The sequence below is a fragment of the Podarcis cretensis genome (assembly GCF_951804945.1).
Source record: "Podarcis cretensis genome assembly, chromosome: 12".
Lineage (NCBI taxonomy): Eukaryota > Metazoa > Chordata > Lepidosauria > Squamata > Lacertidae > Podarcis > Podarcis cretensis.
Window position 1 is genome coordinate 29,240,132 of NC_137181.1, and position 17,488 is coordinate 29,257,619.

The window sequence follows — 17,488 nt, forward strand, 5'->3', positions numbered from 1 at the left end:
ATATATATATACTGAACTCAAGTCTGGAAAAAAGAGAAGTGGTGAAAAAATGACATTGACCGATTCATCCATCTTTACTTCCAAATGGTGACTTAGGTAGCGAGAAAAGCTCATGAAAATTCAACACAGAATTAATATGTGAGTGAAATATAAGTAGGTTTACTCAGTTCTGATAAGCCATAGTCGCCAGGTTTGCTGCTGATATACATTTGTGGAAATGCTGCTTTAGACAAAGAAAGCTGGGAATCAAGCAGAGGATTTAGCCTTCAGTTGTAATTGTGAAACCACTTATTCTACAGAAGTCCCTTTGAAGTTAATGGGCTGTCCTGCAGATGGTGGCTGGAGGCTTGCAGACAGATTCTGGAGGCTTGCAGCAGTTCATCTGCCTGCAGTGCTGGCATAATGCCTCTCCACTCTCTGTGCTGCCCCACGGTTGGTGATGTTGATCTGACACATCAGGTAACAGGCTTGATATTAAGCAGGGGTGGTTTTTTTGTTTTTTGTTTTGCTGATGCTGCAAGTTTTCATCTTATTTGTTCCTTGCTCAGTTTGTATATATTCCCCTTTCTCCAGTTTGCAGAACCTGAGTCAGATTATATCACAGACAAGCAAAACATAACAATGTGCAGATGACAGTCAAAATGAGCATATTCTGCATATGTAAATAACATGATCACAGCACCATTAAAAAAGAGAGATTAGCCAGCTCTATATGCTTTTCTCGATCAAGTTGTTTTCTCCATTCTCCAAAGGGATTCCAACAATGCCTCTCTAGGAAGCAAACTCCATAATCAGGGTTCTACCACTAAGAAGACCTAGCTCTGTGTGTCACCGTCAGTCTAGTGCAGGCACCCCCAAACTCGGTCCTCCAGTTGTTTTGGGACAACAATTCCCACTATCCCTGACCGCTGGTCCTGTTAGCTAGGGTTGATGGGAGTTGTAGTCCCCAAACTTCTGGAGGGCCGAGTTTGGGGGAGCCTGGTCTGGTGCATGGCTGAATAACCTTTGCCCTTCCTGATGTTGCTGGGCTATAGCTCTCACAATTCCCGATCATAAGCTATGTTGCTGGGCCACAGGTTCCCCAGCCTTTGTCTAGCTTTTCACACAGAAGACCTAAAAGGGTGGCTTGGTTCCTATGTGGTGTTCTCACAAGAAACCAATTTCAGGCCCAAGATAAAACGTTTCGAGAAGGTGTGGGCATGTAGCCCTTGGCGTAATTTCCAAAGCTGACTGTGACGGATCAGTTTAGACAATTCTGGCAAGAGCAGTCTCTTTCTCCTTTCGCAGGAAGCGAGAGGGAGAAAGAAGGAGGTGGTGGGAAGCAGTTCTATTTTTCTAGAAAAAGAGGTGCCACAACTCACCCCTTTTCTCTAATAATGGAAACGGCTCCCACCTGAAAGGTGCCAGAACTCAGTTCCGGCTAGTTCCACCTGGAAAAAGCCCTGTTTAGGAAGACAGTGCAAATGGGTGTGTGGGGGGGGGTCTGCTTTTGGCATTGGTCTTCCCCACAGATGGCTTGGGTTCTTCCCCTTGGTGGGCCCACCCCACTGGCAGATTACCTCTGAAGGAATGCATGACTTGGAATAAAAAGGATTGCCCACCCCTCTTTCGGAGGCCTACCAAAAGTAAGCAAAACTTAACAATGAGGCTGGTAGCAGTTATGCTTGGTCTCTCGCTTATTCACTCCTTCAAAATCATCATCTGTGAACTTCCCCTCCTGTCTAGGCATTAGAACTTTGACCCTCAACAGGCAAATTAACTTCAAACCCCATAATTTGGACTCTCCTCCAAACCTGTACCAAAGTTTTGCCGTTATTTTACAGAGTTTTGCAGAGAAACCTCCACATTCTGTAGTGCTCCACAAACTGATCAATTGATCCATCAAACACAAGGTTCGTGCTTAACTACAAGCCCCAAAATTTGGGATCCTCTGCAAACAGCGGGACCACCATCAACCATTCTCAGCTGCAAGCAGGTCTTCCCTTCAGACTGGAATCAGCTTTGCCTATAGTCCCTGAGGGGACATAGATCAGAGCCCCCCAGTAACATCCTCTCACCAAACCTTTGAAACAACCTATTTTCCCCTGGCTGTCAACAAATGTTAAATATTCTGTTATGTCAGAGTGAGGAAATGTACTGGGGATCTTAAATATGCAGGGATGTCTTGGATAATAAATCACTTTTGAGTCTATATGACTGATGACCCATGAAATCTCCACAGGCCTTCTAGTTTTAACAGTCACAAACACTAATCTTGGCTGTCGGAGGAAACTAGTGTATTCTATTGAGCCATAGTAAACTTTCCACTCGAAAGCATGGTAGTTACCAAATGGTTATTGAAAAGAGCTTGCTGAGAAGCAATAGTGATTCCTTGGCTCTCTTTCTGACATGGATCTGGGCCCCCTTTTGGTGCTATTTCTCCTAATACACAAATAAACACCAGGGCTGTTCATGTCCCATATTTATTTTAATGCCTTGTCTGCTTACTAGTGTACAGACATCACACAGTGCTGTGCCACAGTGTTGAAGTTCTTTGGAGCTATGTCTAGTTGTCTTGCACTCCAGCTTTTTGTACTGACTCTTATTGTATGTATGCATAATGATGGATGCATCAACTTGGGGTCTAAAGATTCTGAACATGTGCAGAGTGTTTTCCTCAAACCGTTGAAAAAGAGCAAAGCCTGCAGGCCCTAGGCAGTCCTGAGCCATGGCCTTTCTTCTTTTAGAACCAAAGCATTCTTAGCCATCTTGTTGGCCTCATCCATTGGGCTCTCCTTACATCCTTAGCTGCAGGGGTATTCAGTTATCAAGGAAGCAAAAGGAGAGACAAGAGTTAATGCACAGTAAGAATTGCAGCACCGGCCCATGTGAGTCACAACTCAACAGATTTTATAAAACCGCTAAGGAGATTAACTCAATAACCAGTTTACCTGTCAGCATCAAGTCCTCCCCCCTCCCAAAACACCCCTAACACATCTTCAAAAAACTGCTGCCTGACAGACTGACGCTTTCCAGAGTCAGGTGGTGTCTGGCTTGAGGAATTCACTGTGTTTCCCCCCTTCTCTCTCGGTGTTAAGCATTTTCATAGGTGAGGTTTAAGCCATTTATCACTTATCACATTCCTATGCCTTCCTTAAGGAGTTCAGAATGGGATCCATTTTATTCTATTGCCATTTTGCCCTCGCAACATCCTGGGAGGCAGGCAGGCTGAAAAAGAGTTAATGACCCCCAGGTCAGGCAGTGAGCTTCACAGCTGAATGGAAATTTGAACCCAGGGCTCTCGTTCAAGCCCAATACTTTATCCACTATACCGAACCTGCTCTTCTTATCCATCTTGCATGGTTGTCAGATGCACATTAAATGTGCATATTTACCACTTGTATATTGCATTGGTCAGTCGGTAGAGCTTGAGACTCTTAATCTTAGGGTCGTGGGTTCAAGCCAAAAGACTTCTGCATTGCAGGGGGTAGGACTACAGTAGATTACTCTTGTGGTCCCTTCCACCTCTATGATTCCAACTGATGGGAATGATTGGTGGAGCATCTGCTTTGCTTGCAGAAGGTCCCGGGTTCAATCTTTAGCATTCTAGGTATGGATTTGAGGGACCCCTGTCTGCAACCCTGGAGACCCACTGATAATCAGCATAGTCAGGTCAACAATCTGATTCAGCATATGGCATCTTCCTTCCTTCTTCCACTGTTCCTCTAGCTGTGTCCCATGTCTGCGTCATGCTCTGACTTAAGGTGGATCATGCTAACATTACCATTGCCATTTTCTTTTTGCTCTTGCTGTGAAGGGTTTTAAAAAAGGAAGGAAGGAACTAAAGGGGAAGAGAGATTGGACACAGTAAGTAACTGAAAGTAGCTTCTGTGTAATAGATGAAGCTTAAAGGTGAGTCCTGGCTCTAAGAAGGTTGCATATTACAGCAAAGAACTAGTATTAGAGGCATACTGGACTGGAGGTAGTACACAATCATCATGGCTAATAGACACTTTTAAAACCATCCAGGTTGATGGGCATCACTACATGTTTTGGCAGAAAATCCCATAGTTTAACTTGGCACTGGGCAAAATAGTGATTCCTTTTGTCTGCCTTGCATCTTCATTGGATGAGTCCAGGCTTTAGCATTATGAGAAAGGGAGAAAAACATCTCTCCAGCCAACTTTGCCTGCTTTGGTTTTTCCCCTTAAGATTTCTTTATACTACTACTATTCCCCATAAGCACCGTGATCATAGTGTTGTTGTGAGAAGGCTGAAATGGGCACAAGGAGAAACCACTGCTTGGGACTCCTTGAAGACAGACATGCTTCATATCTTGATGATGAAATGCACAACACAGTGTGTAGCTTAACTAACTTTCTTGCGTTATCTGCTCTGCACATAGAACATTTTCCTGCTTTCCAGTTGTGGCACAGGTTGTGTTGATCTGTGGTGTTATGCTTATCATGTGTGGATGGTATTGATTGGTGCTGGGGAACTTGCAAGTACATACAATTGTTGGATGGGGTGGATAAGGAAAAATGTATGGGGGTTTTTAGCTGTTGTGTAAGACTTATTTTATTTGTATTGTGCACATAAAAAGCAGTTCTTCCTAACAGACTGTGCACTAGACCCAGGAAAGACTGTTGACACTCACAGTTCGGAGTAAGTCCTGCCAGTTAGACTCAGGTTCTTTTCATCACTGAAACATGGCCTGAATGTGCATATATACAAACAACTAAGCATATACAGATTTTATGCAAATTAGAACAATGTGCCAGCTTGCCAGGTCTTTTTATGTACCTAGCAGCTGCCCAGACACTGACACTTACTTCTGAGTAAACATGCCTAGAATTGCACAGTAAATCCCCTGCACCAGTGACCCGAGTTCTTTTTCATTGGTTCCTTCCTATGAACGCAGCTATGATGCCCTGACTTTAAAAGAAACCACAAAGCCTAATCATCATGTTATCTCCAGACTTAGTCTGCTCTTGGAACCCTTCCCTCTTGCCCCCTTTTTATTCTCCTCTTGTAATAGCTTCCACATGCTCATGCAAAAGCGTGGCACATTTTTAAAATCCTTGGCATAGAAATAAATTAAGCAAAGCGGCCGGAACTTCACAGCAGCACTGCAGCAGGAGAAGCGATTTAGAAACGCAGCGATCTTACTTTGCAAATTGTGACCCGATCTTGAGCTCAAGCCCACCAAGGAGAGGAACGAACCAAAAGACAAAGTAACACTTCATATGGAACGGAGATGATCATGGGGTTCTCTTTTGAGGAGAGCCCATGTCGAAAAGGAAGGTGTACGTCATCTTCAAAAAGGGCAAATAATCATGTTAGTCTGTTTCTGTTGTTGTCCAGGAGGCAGTTCCAAAAGCAACAGTAGAGCCAATGAAAATGTCACAAAATAGTGAGCAAGCTTTTGAGTTACCTATGGACGGATGCTACCCAAGTGAATGAATGGTGAGATGAGAGAGAGAGAAAAGAAATGTTCCTGGGCATTATGAAGAAAGCCCTGGGCCACACCAACACCATATATTTAAAAGACACCTACAGCACTTTAAAAGCCATGGCATTTCCCCCCCAAATCCTGGGAACTGCAGTTTACTTTGGATGCTGGGATTTGTAGCTCTGTGGGGGGGCGGGGCGGGCGGTCCTACTCTCAGCACCATTAACAAACTACTGTTCCCAGAATTCTTTGGGTGAAGCCATGACTGTTCAAGTGGTGTGGATGTGACCTGCCTACATTTGGTGAGATAGCCTGGTGCATAAGAGTACAAACTAAAGCTGTGATCCCATGCATACCTCCGAGAGAGTAGAGGTGGTATTCAGCATGGAAATGAATGGACATGGTTAAGTTAGGCCCGTTGATTTCATTAGAAATCATTGGAATAAAACTTAGCTGAATGCCACCTTAAGTCCCTGTACCAAGAGGGACTCTTCTGCTGATCCTAACACTGGAGAGGGTCTCCTCCAAGCCTGAAGCTGAACTACCACCAGCTTCTTAAGCACCATGCACCCCCCCCAATGTATATTTGCCACTGACCGATAGTTCTTTAACACTTTTGGGTTCTGGGACATCCTCCTAAGGAGTGGGAGCACCATCACCTCCTTCAGGTGGATGGTACCTTCTCCAGTGAAGCATCATTCCCTGGACCCACCCAGGCCAGCTTTTTTCCTTCTTCCTCCATTCCTCCAGCTTTGCCTGATGAAGAGTTCTGGATAACTTGAAAACTTTCTCATGCTTTTGTGACACTTTACTTTGCCTATTTAAGTTTTTTTTTAAAGGATTACTTTTTATTATTTATTTCTCCAGCTATAAATACAAAATCATAAGATCTTGGTATATATTAGCAGTGCATGTGAATTATTGTTCTAGTTAATAAATACATTTTAATCCATAGCTAGACCATTAAGAGTATGACTTTTTTATAAACAAAATATTGAATTTTATAAATTATTCATTTAGTTAAAAATACATATAGACTGCCCCCCATACAAAATCCCAGTCTGGTGTACAACGAGATTTACAAAAGAGATAAAATACTATTAAAAACAGTACAGGATGATCATAAAAATGACATACGGTTCTCCAGCCGTAACTAGATTTTTTCCAGACATAACTTTCAACATGTGCTATATAATAGTGAAACCGCTATAGAATAGAAAAGCGAACTCTGTTATAACTATGAACAAAGCTTTTTGATCCGACGTGTATTCCTGCTATGTCTCTCCCAATAACGAATATGGGATTAATGAGTCCTGCACTTCGTTATTTATTGGAACAACAAAGTGGCCTAATAAAGGTATTTCTAAAAGTTTGCGGATTTTTGTCTTGCAGACCAACATTGCTACATTTGCTTTTTGCATAAACCAAAACATGACATGCTCTTTGGATATTGTAGAGCAGCCTTCATCAACCAGATGTTTTGGACTACAGTACCTATGAGTCCCAGGTTGAACGTTGTCATCCACAACATCTGGAGAGCACCAGTCTGGTGACAGCTGTTGCAGAGAGAGAAGCCACATTTCTTTACCTTAACTGAAGCCAAGAGAGGCAACTCTGAAGAGCATGCCTTGAAGACTGGCATCAACCTTCAGGACCATTCCTTGTCTCTGCATCTTAACAGGCAGGTGTTCCCTTCCTGCTGCCTGAAAGCTGCAGCCTGACCCCCAACAAACAGCGCTGTTGTAAAGTTTAAGGGCACATCTACACCACAGATTGAATGTGGTAACAGCCTCAAGAAACCCCACGGAAATATAGTCCGGAGCAGGTGGGCAGAGAAGCAATCTCTATCAGAGAATCTCAACATCCTCACCAAAATACCAAAGAAGTATTTGTGGAAAGCCAGGGTTGTGAAACTGGTATAAAATGGATGCAAATGTGTAGGCCATGTGCAACTGCAGATTTGAACCAGGTGAAAACTGGTTGATTTCCATGGATTCTCTCAAAATACTCTGGAGGCTGTTTGTTCTGGATGCGGACAGTTGTTTGTTAAGAAATCTCACCTGCCTCGCAGAACTATTCCTGGGATGAGAACAATTGGAAGGATAACAACAGGAAGATTTAAAGAAGGAACTATTGGAAACTCAAGGCAGTAGAAACATAAGATGATTGGACCCCACTGAACTTGAAGCATGGGAAGCCCCAACAAAAATTTATAATTTGGCAAAATATTTGGACTATATGATATGTATTTGTATAATTTGGAATATTTAATGTGATCTGATTGGATTGTTAAAATGGAAAACGTAATAAAAAATATTTTTTTAAAAAGAGAAAAATTCCAATGTAAAGTAGTTTTAAAATGGTAGCAGTAACTCCACAAGCATAAAGGCTCTTTTCCTGACTGGGTTCAAATTTGATTTCTGCTGGGTGGCTCTCCGCTGGGTGAAGGACCTCTGATCAGATAGCTCTTATGAGGTGGAGACACCGTTGCGAGATGCACCTTCGTGGAGAGCCTGCTTCCGCCATTCCAAGAGTGTGAAATACCTCTTTCATGAAACAAGCAAAGCTGATAGATTTCATTGTAGCTTTTAAGCAGCTAAATGCTAGTTAAAACCTGTAAACATGTCCACATGCCTTCCTCTAAGCAGCGAGGTTCTTAACGTGTGGCGCCTCCTGGATTAAGTTAGATCCTTCGTGCAGCTACGCCGGGGAACCAGCTGGGACTTTAGCCCTAGATACAGTTATACTTATTGTCATATTTCTATATACCCAAGCTATTCTTTATGATGGAAAGGAGGTGGGTGCCGCAGTCATGGGTTGATCAAGGAGCTGGTGGAAACCTAGACATGATGAACATGCAGCGTATGTGTTTGTGACTTTGCCAAACCTTTACTGGGTCTAAGGCCAGTTTTGTGAATTTCTGTGCACATATGCAGTACTTGCATGCAGTAGAAATCAGTGATCAGTGTTGGTTTTTACCAAGGTTAGTGGGCCTCCAGATTATGTTGGACTCCTCCTCTCAGCGGATGCAGCTACCATAAACAATGGGCAGGAAGGGTGGATGGGAGCTCCAGTCCATCAACATCGGGAGGGCCAAAGTTTCCCCATCCCTAGTTGAAACCATGTCCTCTTAAATGCTACTTCTCCTGAGATGTTTTGTGCTCATGTTTGGATGCCTGAGTAAAATGCTTACTTTTTCCTTTAAGAACCACACACACAAACAAACAATCCTCAAAGGGAAATTTTGACCCCTTCAGGAGACATTCTTCATGGACTCAAAGCTCATCCTTTATGAACTTCATATGACACATGTAACAAGAGCACCGCTGGATCAAGCCAAAGGCTCATCATAGTCTGGCATTCTCTTCTCTCAATGGCCAGCCAAACATCTATGGGAAGCCTGCAAGGGGGATCTGAGCGTGACAGCCCTTACTGCAATTGTAACTCCCAGCAACTCGTATTCAGAGGCGTACTGGGTTTAGGACATAGACGTTGTGCCTAGTAGCCACTGACCTTCTGTAAAAATCAGTCTAATCTACTTTTAAAGCCCTCCAAATGAGTGGCCATCACTACTTCTTGTTGAGAGCAAATGCCATAGCTCAACTATGTATTATGAAGAAGTGCCTTTTTTGTGTCTGTCCTGAAAATTTCAACGTTCAGCTTCACAGAATGTCCCTGAGTTCTAGCGTTCTATATCCATTTTCTCCACACCTCAGCTCAGTCATGTCCCTCCCTTACTCTCCTTACATTGAGATCCCAGGGGTTGAACCTGCACCTTCTGCATGCCCAGCAGATGTTCTACCACAGAGCTATGAATCTTCCTGTATAACTCATAAGGATACCTAATGCAGTCAAGAACGACTGGAAGATTGGCTGCACTTTGCAAACTAAAGTTGCAGTCAATTGGTTTTTTTTTTTAAAAAAAAAAACAATTATCTTTGTATGATCTTTATCATGTTTTTCTTGTAAAGAGATATTAAACCCCACAGAGGGTGATATAGACTGGGGTGTGCATATGTGTGTGTGTGAGAGAGATGTGTGTGTGTGTGTCTACTGTGTTTGTCTGTATACAGTACATGCAAATTGTGTTATATACAAATACACATACATAGGCACACATGTAGAAATCCCATTGTTTAGATTTCTGTCACAAGCGATGAGAATATTTAATTTTCTTTTATCTCTGGGGTTTTCATTATCATTTAAATTTCATTTCACACTAATTGATCTGGGATTAGCAAAGCCATTATTCAGAAATCAGACTTAAGACGAGCCAGAATGTGATGAATAATTCATGACACCCAATTACATGTTACGAACCTGGTGTACTTAAAAAAAAAAAAAACTTGCTTCGAACTTCCAGTCTGTTGTGAAATGAAATGACGCGTAGGCACTTAAAAGTCAAGCAACAGCACCACGCTCTCTTAGCGCAGCTGTGCTCTCTGAACCTTGCCACCTCCTTACTTCAAACTCAAGTCTTAAACACGGGGGAGGGAGAGGGGGAACTGGCTTTCAGAATATCCAGAAACTACAGATCACCTTGTCCTCAAGAAAAAAAAGTGAAGAGAAGCCCCGGAGAGAGAAAAAGAAAGAAAAAGAAAAGAGCAGAAGTAACTTGATGAGCCGGAGAATGCAGTTTAGCAGGGAAATGTGGCACCAGAGCATGCCGCCTGATAGCTAAATTCCAATGCATAGTGAAAAGATGTGTGTGTTTGGCAGAGAAGCCGTGGCTGGGCTCGTATAGTATTTTTCTCCCATCCTGAGATACATTATCAGGAAGAAGATGAGTGATTGACTTGCCAAGGGATGCTTGCAGAAGGAAATATCCTGGTGCCCCTGTTGAGAAGCCTTCAGGAACATAGGAAGCTGTCCATGTGGTTCGGTATTATCCACAATGACCAGCAGCCGCTTTCTGGGGTTTCAGGCAGCGCTTTCCCAGCCATACCTGGGTGGACATGGGACCTTCTGCATGCAAATCAGATGCTCTGTTAGTGAATTACAGCCCTTCCTCCCTCATCAGAACAGCAGCCATCTTTTATTTTTTTAAAAAGTGCCTCATACGAGTGCATAAGAAAATTCTCATGTGGGAACTGACCGTGGGAGCTGCTTAAACACTACCTTTTCCCAGGGGGCAGGAGAGCTTGTGAGTGCCCCCCAGTGACAGCAGGGAGCCCCAGGGCAGGGGCATGTGCAGTCTGTTCTGGCGTGAGCTTAAGTTGAAGAGATAGCAGCAGAAGTGAAAGTCCTACTGCTACCTATAAATACTGTACACTGGTGAGTGGGACTGGTTGCCCACCTTCCATTTCTGTATTTTGGATCTGCTAGTAGTAATTATTATGCTCCTCATATGTAAGTTGTTAAGTTCAGGCTTCCTTTAAAAAACAAAAACAAAACCATTTTGTCCTATGGAATTGTTTTGTGCTGCTTTAAAACGTGGATTTTTGTTTTGGTATTTGTTTGTGATATTTTTAGGATGTTGTAAACCACTCAGAGGTTTCTTTGAAATATGGAGTGGAATACTAATTGCCTAAATAAATACCTTCTGCAGATGTGGAAGTCGTATCTGTAACATTTCAAGGGGCAGTTTTTTGCTTAGTTCTGCGAAAGGGCCACTGTGACCATGAGCTCCCTGCATTTGAATAGAAAACTGAAATACCAATAGTACTAATAACAACAATAATACCACTGGCCTGTTGCATCAGTTCATAAACATTTAGCCCTAAGTGCAGACATGGAAGTAACCTTTGCACTTTGGACTAAGGCAGCAGATACCTCTCTAACCTTTTATTTAATATAACAGCCTTATTTAATAAAGCAGCCTTGAACCCAGTATTCCCTAGGAATGCTTACAAACAAACAAACAAACAAAAAATCAGTATTTTGAAATCAGTAGTTAAAACCTAGGCAAAAACCTGCTGCTTAATCTCAGGAACCTTCATGCACAATTTGGTTAAAATCAGTGCCATTCTGAAATGTCCAGTCCACCATCCTGATTCAAAATGGCATCTAGTTGTATCCAAACGTCGGCGAAAACCCGTTTCATTCGATCAGTGGCCATGCAAAATTTGGTTACGACATATTTTAAAAAATGCATAGCGAGCGCGCAACTTTTCAAAATATATCGTGCGTGCAGTGGGTAGCGTGGGTTATCAGCACCCGGGGCAAGGCAAGTAATTTGCGCCCCCTAACCCATGGATTTGCGCCCCCTAACCCGTGGATTTCCCTAACCCCCAGATGTTGCGCCCGGTGCGGCCGGCCCCCCCCTGCACCCCCCACGCTACGCCACTGCGTGCGTGTTATACATATGCATCATTTAACAGACTTCTGGTTTGCTCTTCGGAGTAAAAAACAAAAACGCTCCACCTTCTTGAAAATACAGCTTTTAAAGGAAAACAACGAACAATTTCTAAACAGCAAGTTAGAGAACAGCAGTAGACCATCCCTCCGTTAAAAGCACAGTGCGCCCAAATGAGCGCAGCGCAGACGGGAAATAAGGAAATCTCCGCAGGCCTCCCCAGCGCGCCCCCCCCCCCCCCCAGTCTGCATTCTTGGGTTATTCCGCTCCCGCCGCCGAAGCGCCTCTGTGACTCGCGCCTGCCGCATCCTCCCGGCAGCCGCTAGGTGGCAGTCTTCGTCTTCCCTTGCCATTCCTCCCCGGGAATCTCCCGATCCCTTATCAGGGCAGCAGCTTACGTAGGCGATGCCTTGGCGCGAGCAACAGGCAGCATCTCCCTCCCTCCCCTTGAATGGGCCGCTTGCGAGCTCCCTTTTACCTGCGCGTGGAATGTCTTGCGCAATCCCTTCTCTCTCCTCGCCGAAATCCAAACTCTCCCTTCCTTCCTTCCTTCCTTCCTTCCATCCGCCTACTCCCCCGCACGTCCCCCCCCCCGCATCTACACGATCACCCCCACTTTGCAATCCTACTCACTGGACAGTGGTCGCCCCCCCCCCATTAGAGCGCAGCAGCAGCAGCCCCACCTTCTCCGTCCCGGGACCTTTCATCTGCGGGAAGTTTTATGACACTTGGTTGAATGTGCAAAGTTTTTAATTAGACTCGCCAGACAGCCCGAGGCAGCAGTAGCGCCACGAAGTCTTCATGCTTCCCTTCTGCTTCTCTCTCCCTTCCAGCACAACAAGCCGCTCTACTCCTTTGAAGACAATGCCGACTATGTCTACGATGTCATGTGGTCACCAGTGCATCCCGCGCTCTTTGCCTGCGTGGATGGGATGGGCCGCTTGGATCTCTGGAACCTGAATAATGACACAGAGGTGAGGAGGGAGAAGGATCGGGGCCTGGGAGCTGACATTTTCTGCTGGGTTGCCATTATTATTATTATTATTATTATTATCATTATTATTATTATTTCATCTTATCCCTTTTCAAATGGGGAGGGAAAGAGAAGAAACCGCCTTCGTTAGAAACAGGCTCCCACCACAAATTCGGTGCTTGCTAATTTCATCACTTTCCAAGGGTCCTTTTCTGGGTGCCACCAGACCTGCCTGGTGGTGTTCCCCTCTTCCTTTGCCCAAAGGGCAAGTCCCCAGCATAGATTTAAAGCACACGACTTCCCCTCAAGAATCCCCGGGAACTGCAGTTTCAGGATGCTGGGAATTGTAGCGTGCTGTGCAGGGAATACTGCAGTTCCCAGGCTTCTTCGGGTGTGGTTACACCCAGGATCCTCCCACCCGCTTGCACCTTCCAACTTCTGCCTCTTTGTCGGCTTCTTGATCCACCCAGTGGGAGACAAAGCGCTGCCCTTCTTTGGTTGTTGGACTCTAACTTCTGTCAACCCAGCTAGCATGGCCGGTGCTCAGGCTACCAACATCCGGCAGGCCGCAGGCATACCCTGTAAGCACCACTTCATCCTTCACTCATACTCTTTCTTGGCGGCAACTCTAGGGGAATATGAAACCCACCAGAATGTTACTATGGGGGGACACACCTCTCTGAGCAGGCATGACCAAACCTGGCCCTCCAGATGTTTTGGGACTACAACTCCCATCATCCCTAGCTAACGACCAGCGGTCAGGGATGATGGGTGTTGTAGTCCTAAAACATCTGGAGGGCCGAGTTTGGCCATGTCTGAGAAGGCGGTTGGAGGCAGTAATACTTCTGAAAACCAGTTGCTACAGAGATCTCAAGGAGGAGAGTGCTCTTCTGCTGCTTGAGGGTTTCCCGCAAGCACCTAGTCGGCCACTGGGAGGACAGGATGCTAGACTAGATGGGCCAATGGCCTGATCCAGGCTCCTCTTATGCTCTTACGTTCAAGCAAGAGACAAGCTTGTAACTTGCTTTGTGCAAAAACTATTGTTGTTGTTAATTTGTGATCCCTATTGTCTTAGTTCATCGCTGGCACCACCCTAACATTAAGCTAAGCCCTGTAAGGAAGGTGAGGGAGGCTGTGTCTTTGCCCAGGGGCTCTAAATCAAACATGGCATCTTAGCACATTCATCCCAAAGCCTTCTGCCCCAGATTAAAGACATGGCACAGATTCCTTCCTTCTCTTGTGCAGAGTTGATTCACATTTTCAAAAAGAGTGGGTGTGTCGGGGCTGATTTGTTCACCTGCACTTCTGCCCCCCCCCTATTTATTCTTTTTCTTCTGCATGCCCCGTGAGGAATTTAGAGCATCTCCCCCTCCCCCACCTCCTGTCCCAGTGGTGGCAAGTTTTGGAGGTTTCACATGCCTCTGAAACTCTGCACCACTCGCTACAGAGGAGTTGCACAAGTTGCTCTTTCTCACGTTGCCAAGAAGGGCAAAAAGGGAAGCCTAGCCACAGATCTGCACCTTACATTTAAAGCACATTCAGTGCACATTTTAAGCACCTGGCTTACATCAAATAATCCTGGGAACTGTAGTTTGTCCAGGGCGCTTGGCTCTGGAAGAACTACAGTTCCCAGAATTATTCGAAATCTCATGCTTTCAACGAGTGTGGAATGTGCTTTAAATGTGTGGTGTGGAATAAATAATAATTAATAAATCTGTCCTGAGTTGCAGGTCCAGCCTTCCTCCTGGCTTGCCAGAGTAGGCAAAGCAGCTCTTCATTATTTCTCCTTTTGCGAATGTCTTTTTTTCTCTGGGACTGCATATGCAGCATACATTTCAAACACTTCTGCCAGCTCAGCCAAGAGTACTGGGACCTGTAGTTTGTGTGGGTGCTGGGAGTTGTAAACTACAGTTTTTAAGATGGGGGGGGGAGAGACATGTGCTGCTGTAAAATGTATGGTGTGTACAAGGCCTGAGGGGGGCAGGTTACAGCTGTCCCGCAAGCCCTTGGAACCTGCAGGGAAGCAGATTTCGGTGAGAATTTAGGAGGAAATTGCTAAAGGCAAGAACTGTTTGTCAGCGGAACAGACTGCCTCAAAGAGATGTTGGCTGGACAGCCACCTGCCGGTATGTAGTGCTGCAGCTGCCTCTTCCATATTTACCTGGGAGTAAGCCCCATTGAATTCCATGGGACTTAACTTCTGGTTAAACTTGCATAAGATTGGGCTTTAAGGCCATTAAATCTTAGTACACTGACTTGAGATTAAGCTCTATTGAAATTAGCAATACCTCCTTCTGCACAAACACCTATGCAAACATTTGGGGTATGTTGCTATAGTCCTAAGCACACATACAGCCTGATCTTATTGATCGTTTACTTGAAAATAGGTTCCCCTGAGTTCAATGGGACTTACTCCCAGGTAAGTGTGGTGCTTCATTTAGAAGATAAATGACCCTGAAATTTGATGAATGTGTGTTAAGTCTGCAGCGTTACTGAGGAGGTACAGTAACAAGGGCTGGATCATCCTTCTTTGACTGGGGCCCTGTAATGGCTAGAACCAGAAAGATCTGGGTTCAAATCCTTGCCCAGAAGCCATGGGCCAGTCACGCTTGCTGCCATGCAGGACTGTTGGGAGAATAAAAGGACAGCCAGGGAAGAACAATATAGGCTGCCCTCAGATCCTTGGAGGAAAGATGAGATAAAACTGCATAAGTGAATAATAAACATCATTAAAATAGAAAATACCACTAGAGAAGTCTGGATTTTACAAAGTGACCCTTGCCTTATTTTCATACTAGTAAGTATATAATACAAACAAATTTGTGAAAGTAAGTACTGATAAAAGAAGATTTTAAATTAAGAAGCAGCTGCATTAAACTCTTGGATATATTTCTGAGTGATTTTATTAAGTCTTTCTTGCTGGGGTTTTTTTTTGGGGGGGGGGGGCGTTGTTGAGTGTTTTATCGTTTTTGAGTTTCCTAATTTGAATGGAGTTCGTAAAACACTTTCAGAGTGCACTAGGTTTCTTTGATACATTTATAATTTGCCTCCCCCAAACTGCTGTCTTGTAAGGGCCTGAACTACCAACTCATCAGAAGGAGAAAGAAAGGAGTTTGTAAGGTAGTAGAACGGACATAGAATAAACGTTTATTCAATGCTCCAGTATGTAAAACAACAGCATCAAAAGCTACCTGCAGAGTGCAATACCAGCACACAGGGAGCAGACAGTCCTTCTCCTTGATGTGCTAGCTTTTTAATTGAAGGGAATTGTCACAGATGGGGAACAACAACAATAATAAAACCAACCAGCATCCCCCAGACTGAAGTGATACAACCCATTCTGCTCCTTTTTGTCCTGATTGCATAGATCAGGTCTAAGTCAGTATTTTCCTAGCCTATCTGCCTGCAGATGCTAGGAGATGTGGCAGATATTTTGTCATTTTAAGGTGTTGTCCATATTGCCTTTACTTTGAAGCTGACATTCTGCCCAGAATATTACAGAAAATATTTTTGAGATATTCTGGTCAATAGCACATATATCAGGTATGTCAATCACAATGTTGTTGGTCACAATGCAATTTTCTTTAATCAAATTGGTATGGTTTTTAATTATTGTTTGTTGGTTTTATTTGTATAATATTAGTATAATATCATTTTATAAACAGGGTTTCTTTGCGTGCTTTATTATATTCTGCTGTGAAAATGTTCTTTTTAAACTGAGAAGTGGGCTATCAATTTACTAAATAAATAAATAAATTCTGTCTCTCTTTCCCCCTCCTGCCACCATTCATTCTTCCCTGCAGGATATATATTCTGCTCCTGGCCCAAACACACGCAATTGCAAAGCTTCACATGCAATTAAAGCCTTCAAACATAAGATTTCCATACCAGTATTGGGGAGAAATTTAAAAATAGGAACCATACAGAGAAAACTCTGTTGCCCTGTTTAGCATCAGTGAAACGTTGAAGTCAGAAAGCTTTGTGAGAAAATATATTCTGTACATGAAAATCAATATCTCTTACCATAGCTGCTGCTGCTTTTTTTTGTTCTCTTACAATTTTGTCTCATGCCATTTTTGTATGAATTCAAGCAGCCTGCAGTTTTGCCTAATTTCCAGTTGTGAAATAACTGCGCCTAATTCAGATTTTACAGAAATTGTCCCTTGAACTTTTCCTTTGTAATCCTTCCCCCCACCCCCGCCCTGCGAGAACGGTCTTGTGATTGAACGTTCTAAATGCCACCACTGAGAATGGAACATGCCCCCCCCCCCGAAAAACCATTGCATCATGCAAGCTGCAAATATATTTTGTAGAATGCTGTCCAGCAAACGTGCAGATCAAATCCTATCAGAATTATAAGATAACAACAAGGCAGTGCGGATGAAAGAAACAAGACTTGTAAAGCGGTTTGTGAGCTTAAAACACTATAGAAACGAATAATCGTGATAATAAATTTTGAGTTTCCTAATTGCAGAAAAATAGCTACGTTAGTCTGCAAGAGCAGAAAATCCAGAAAGTGCTCTGGCGCCACAGAGGCTTCAGGCAGGAGCTTTTAAGGCGAGACAGAGCTTAATTCATCAGTTGTATGTAAAAGACTAAAGAAGGTAGTGGATTTATATACTCGTGGATCGGGGCTGTAGTCAAGAAACCAACGAAGTTACCAAGGCAAAAGTAATAACTGCCAATATTTTCTTCTACTTTTGTGCGTGTGGTTAATTCCTTCTTTCGTATGGCCTTAATATACATTTCAGTCAAAAGAAAACGCACAGTTTTACTGCTCCTTGCCGTA

At 43.8% G+C, this 17,488-nt stretch overlaps 1 protein-coding gene across 9 annotated transcripts in view; it reads left to right on the forward strand.

Annotated features, from left to right (window-relative positions):
* The window catches only part of DYNC1I1 (dynein cytoplasmic 1 intermediate chain 1), a 240,409-nt gene that overhangs the window by 196,140 nt on the left and 26,781 nt on the right, over positions 1 to 17,488 (forward strand). For all 9 annotated transcript variants that reach the window (XM_079948171.1, XM_079948163.1, XM_079948167.1 and 6 more), the window contains one exon: positions 12,560 to 12,700. In XM_079948171.1, coding sequence (XP_079804297.1) covers positions 12,560 to 12,700 — 141 coding nt within the window. The remainder of the gene's footprint in view (positions 1 to 12,559; positions 12,701 to 17,488) is intronic.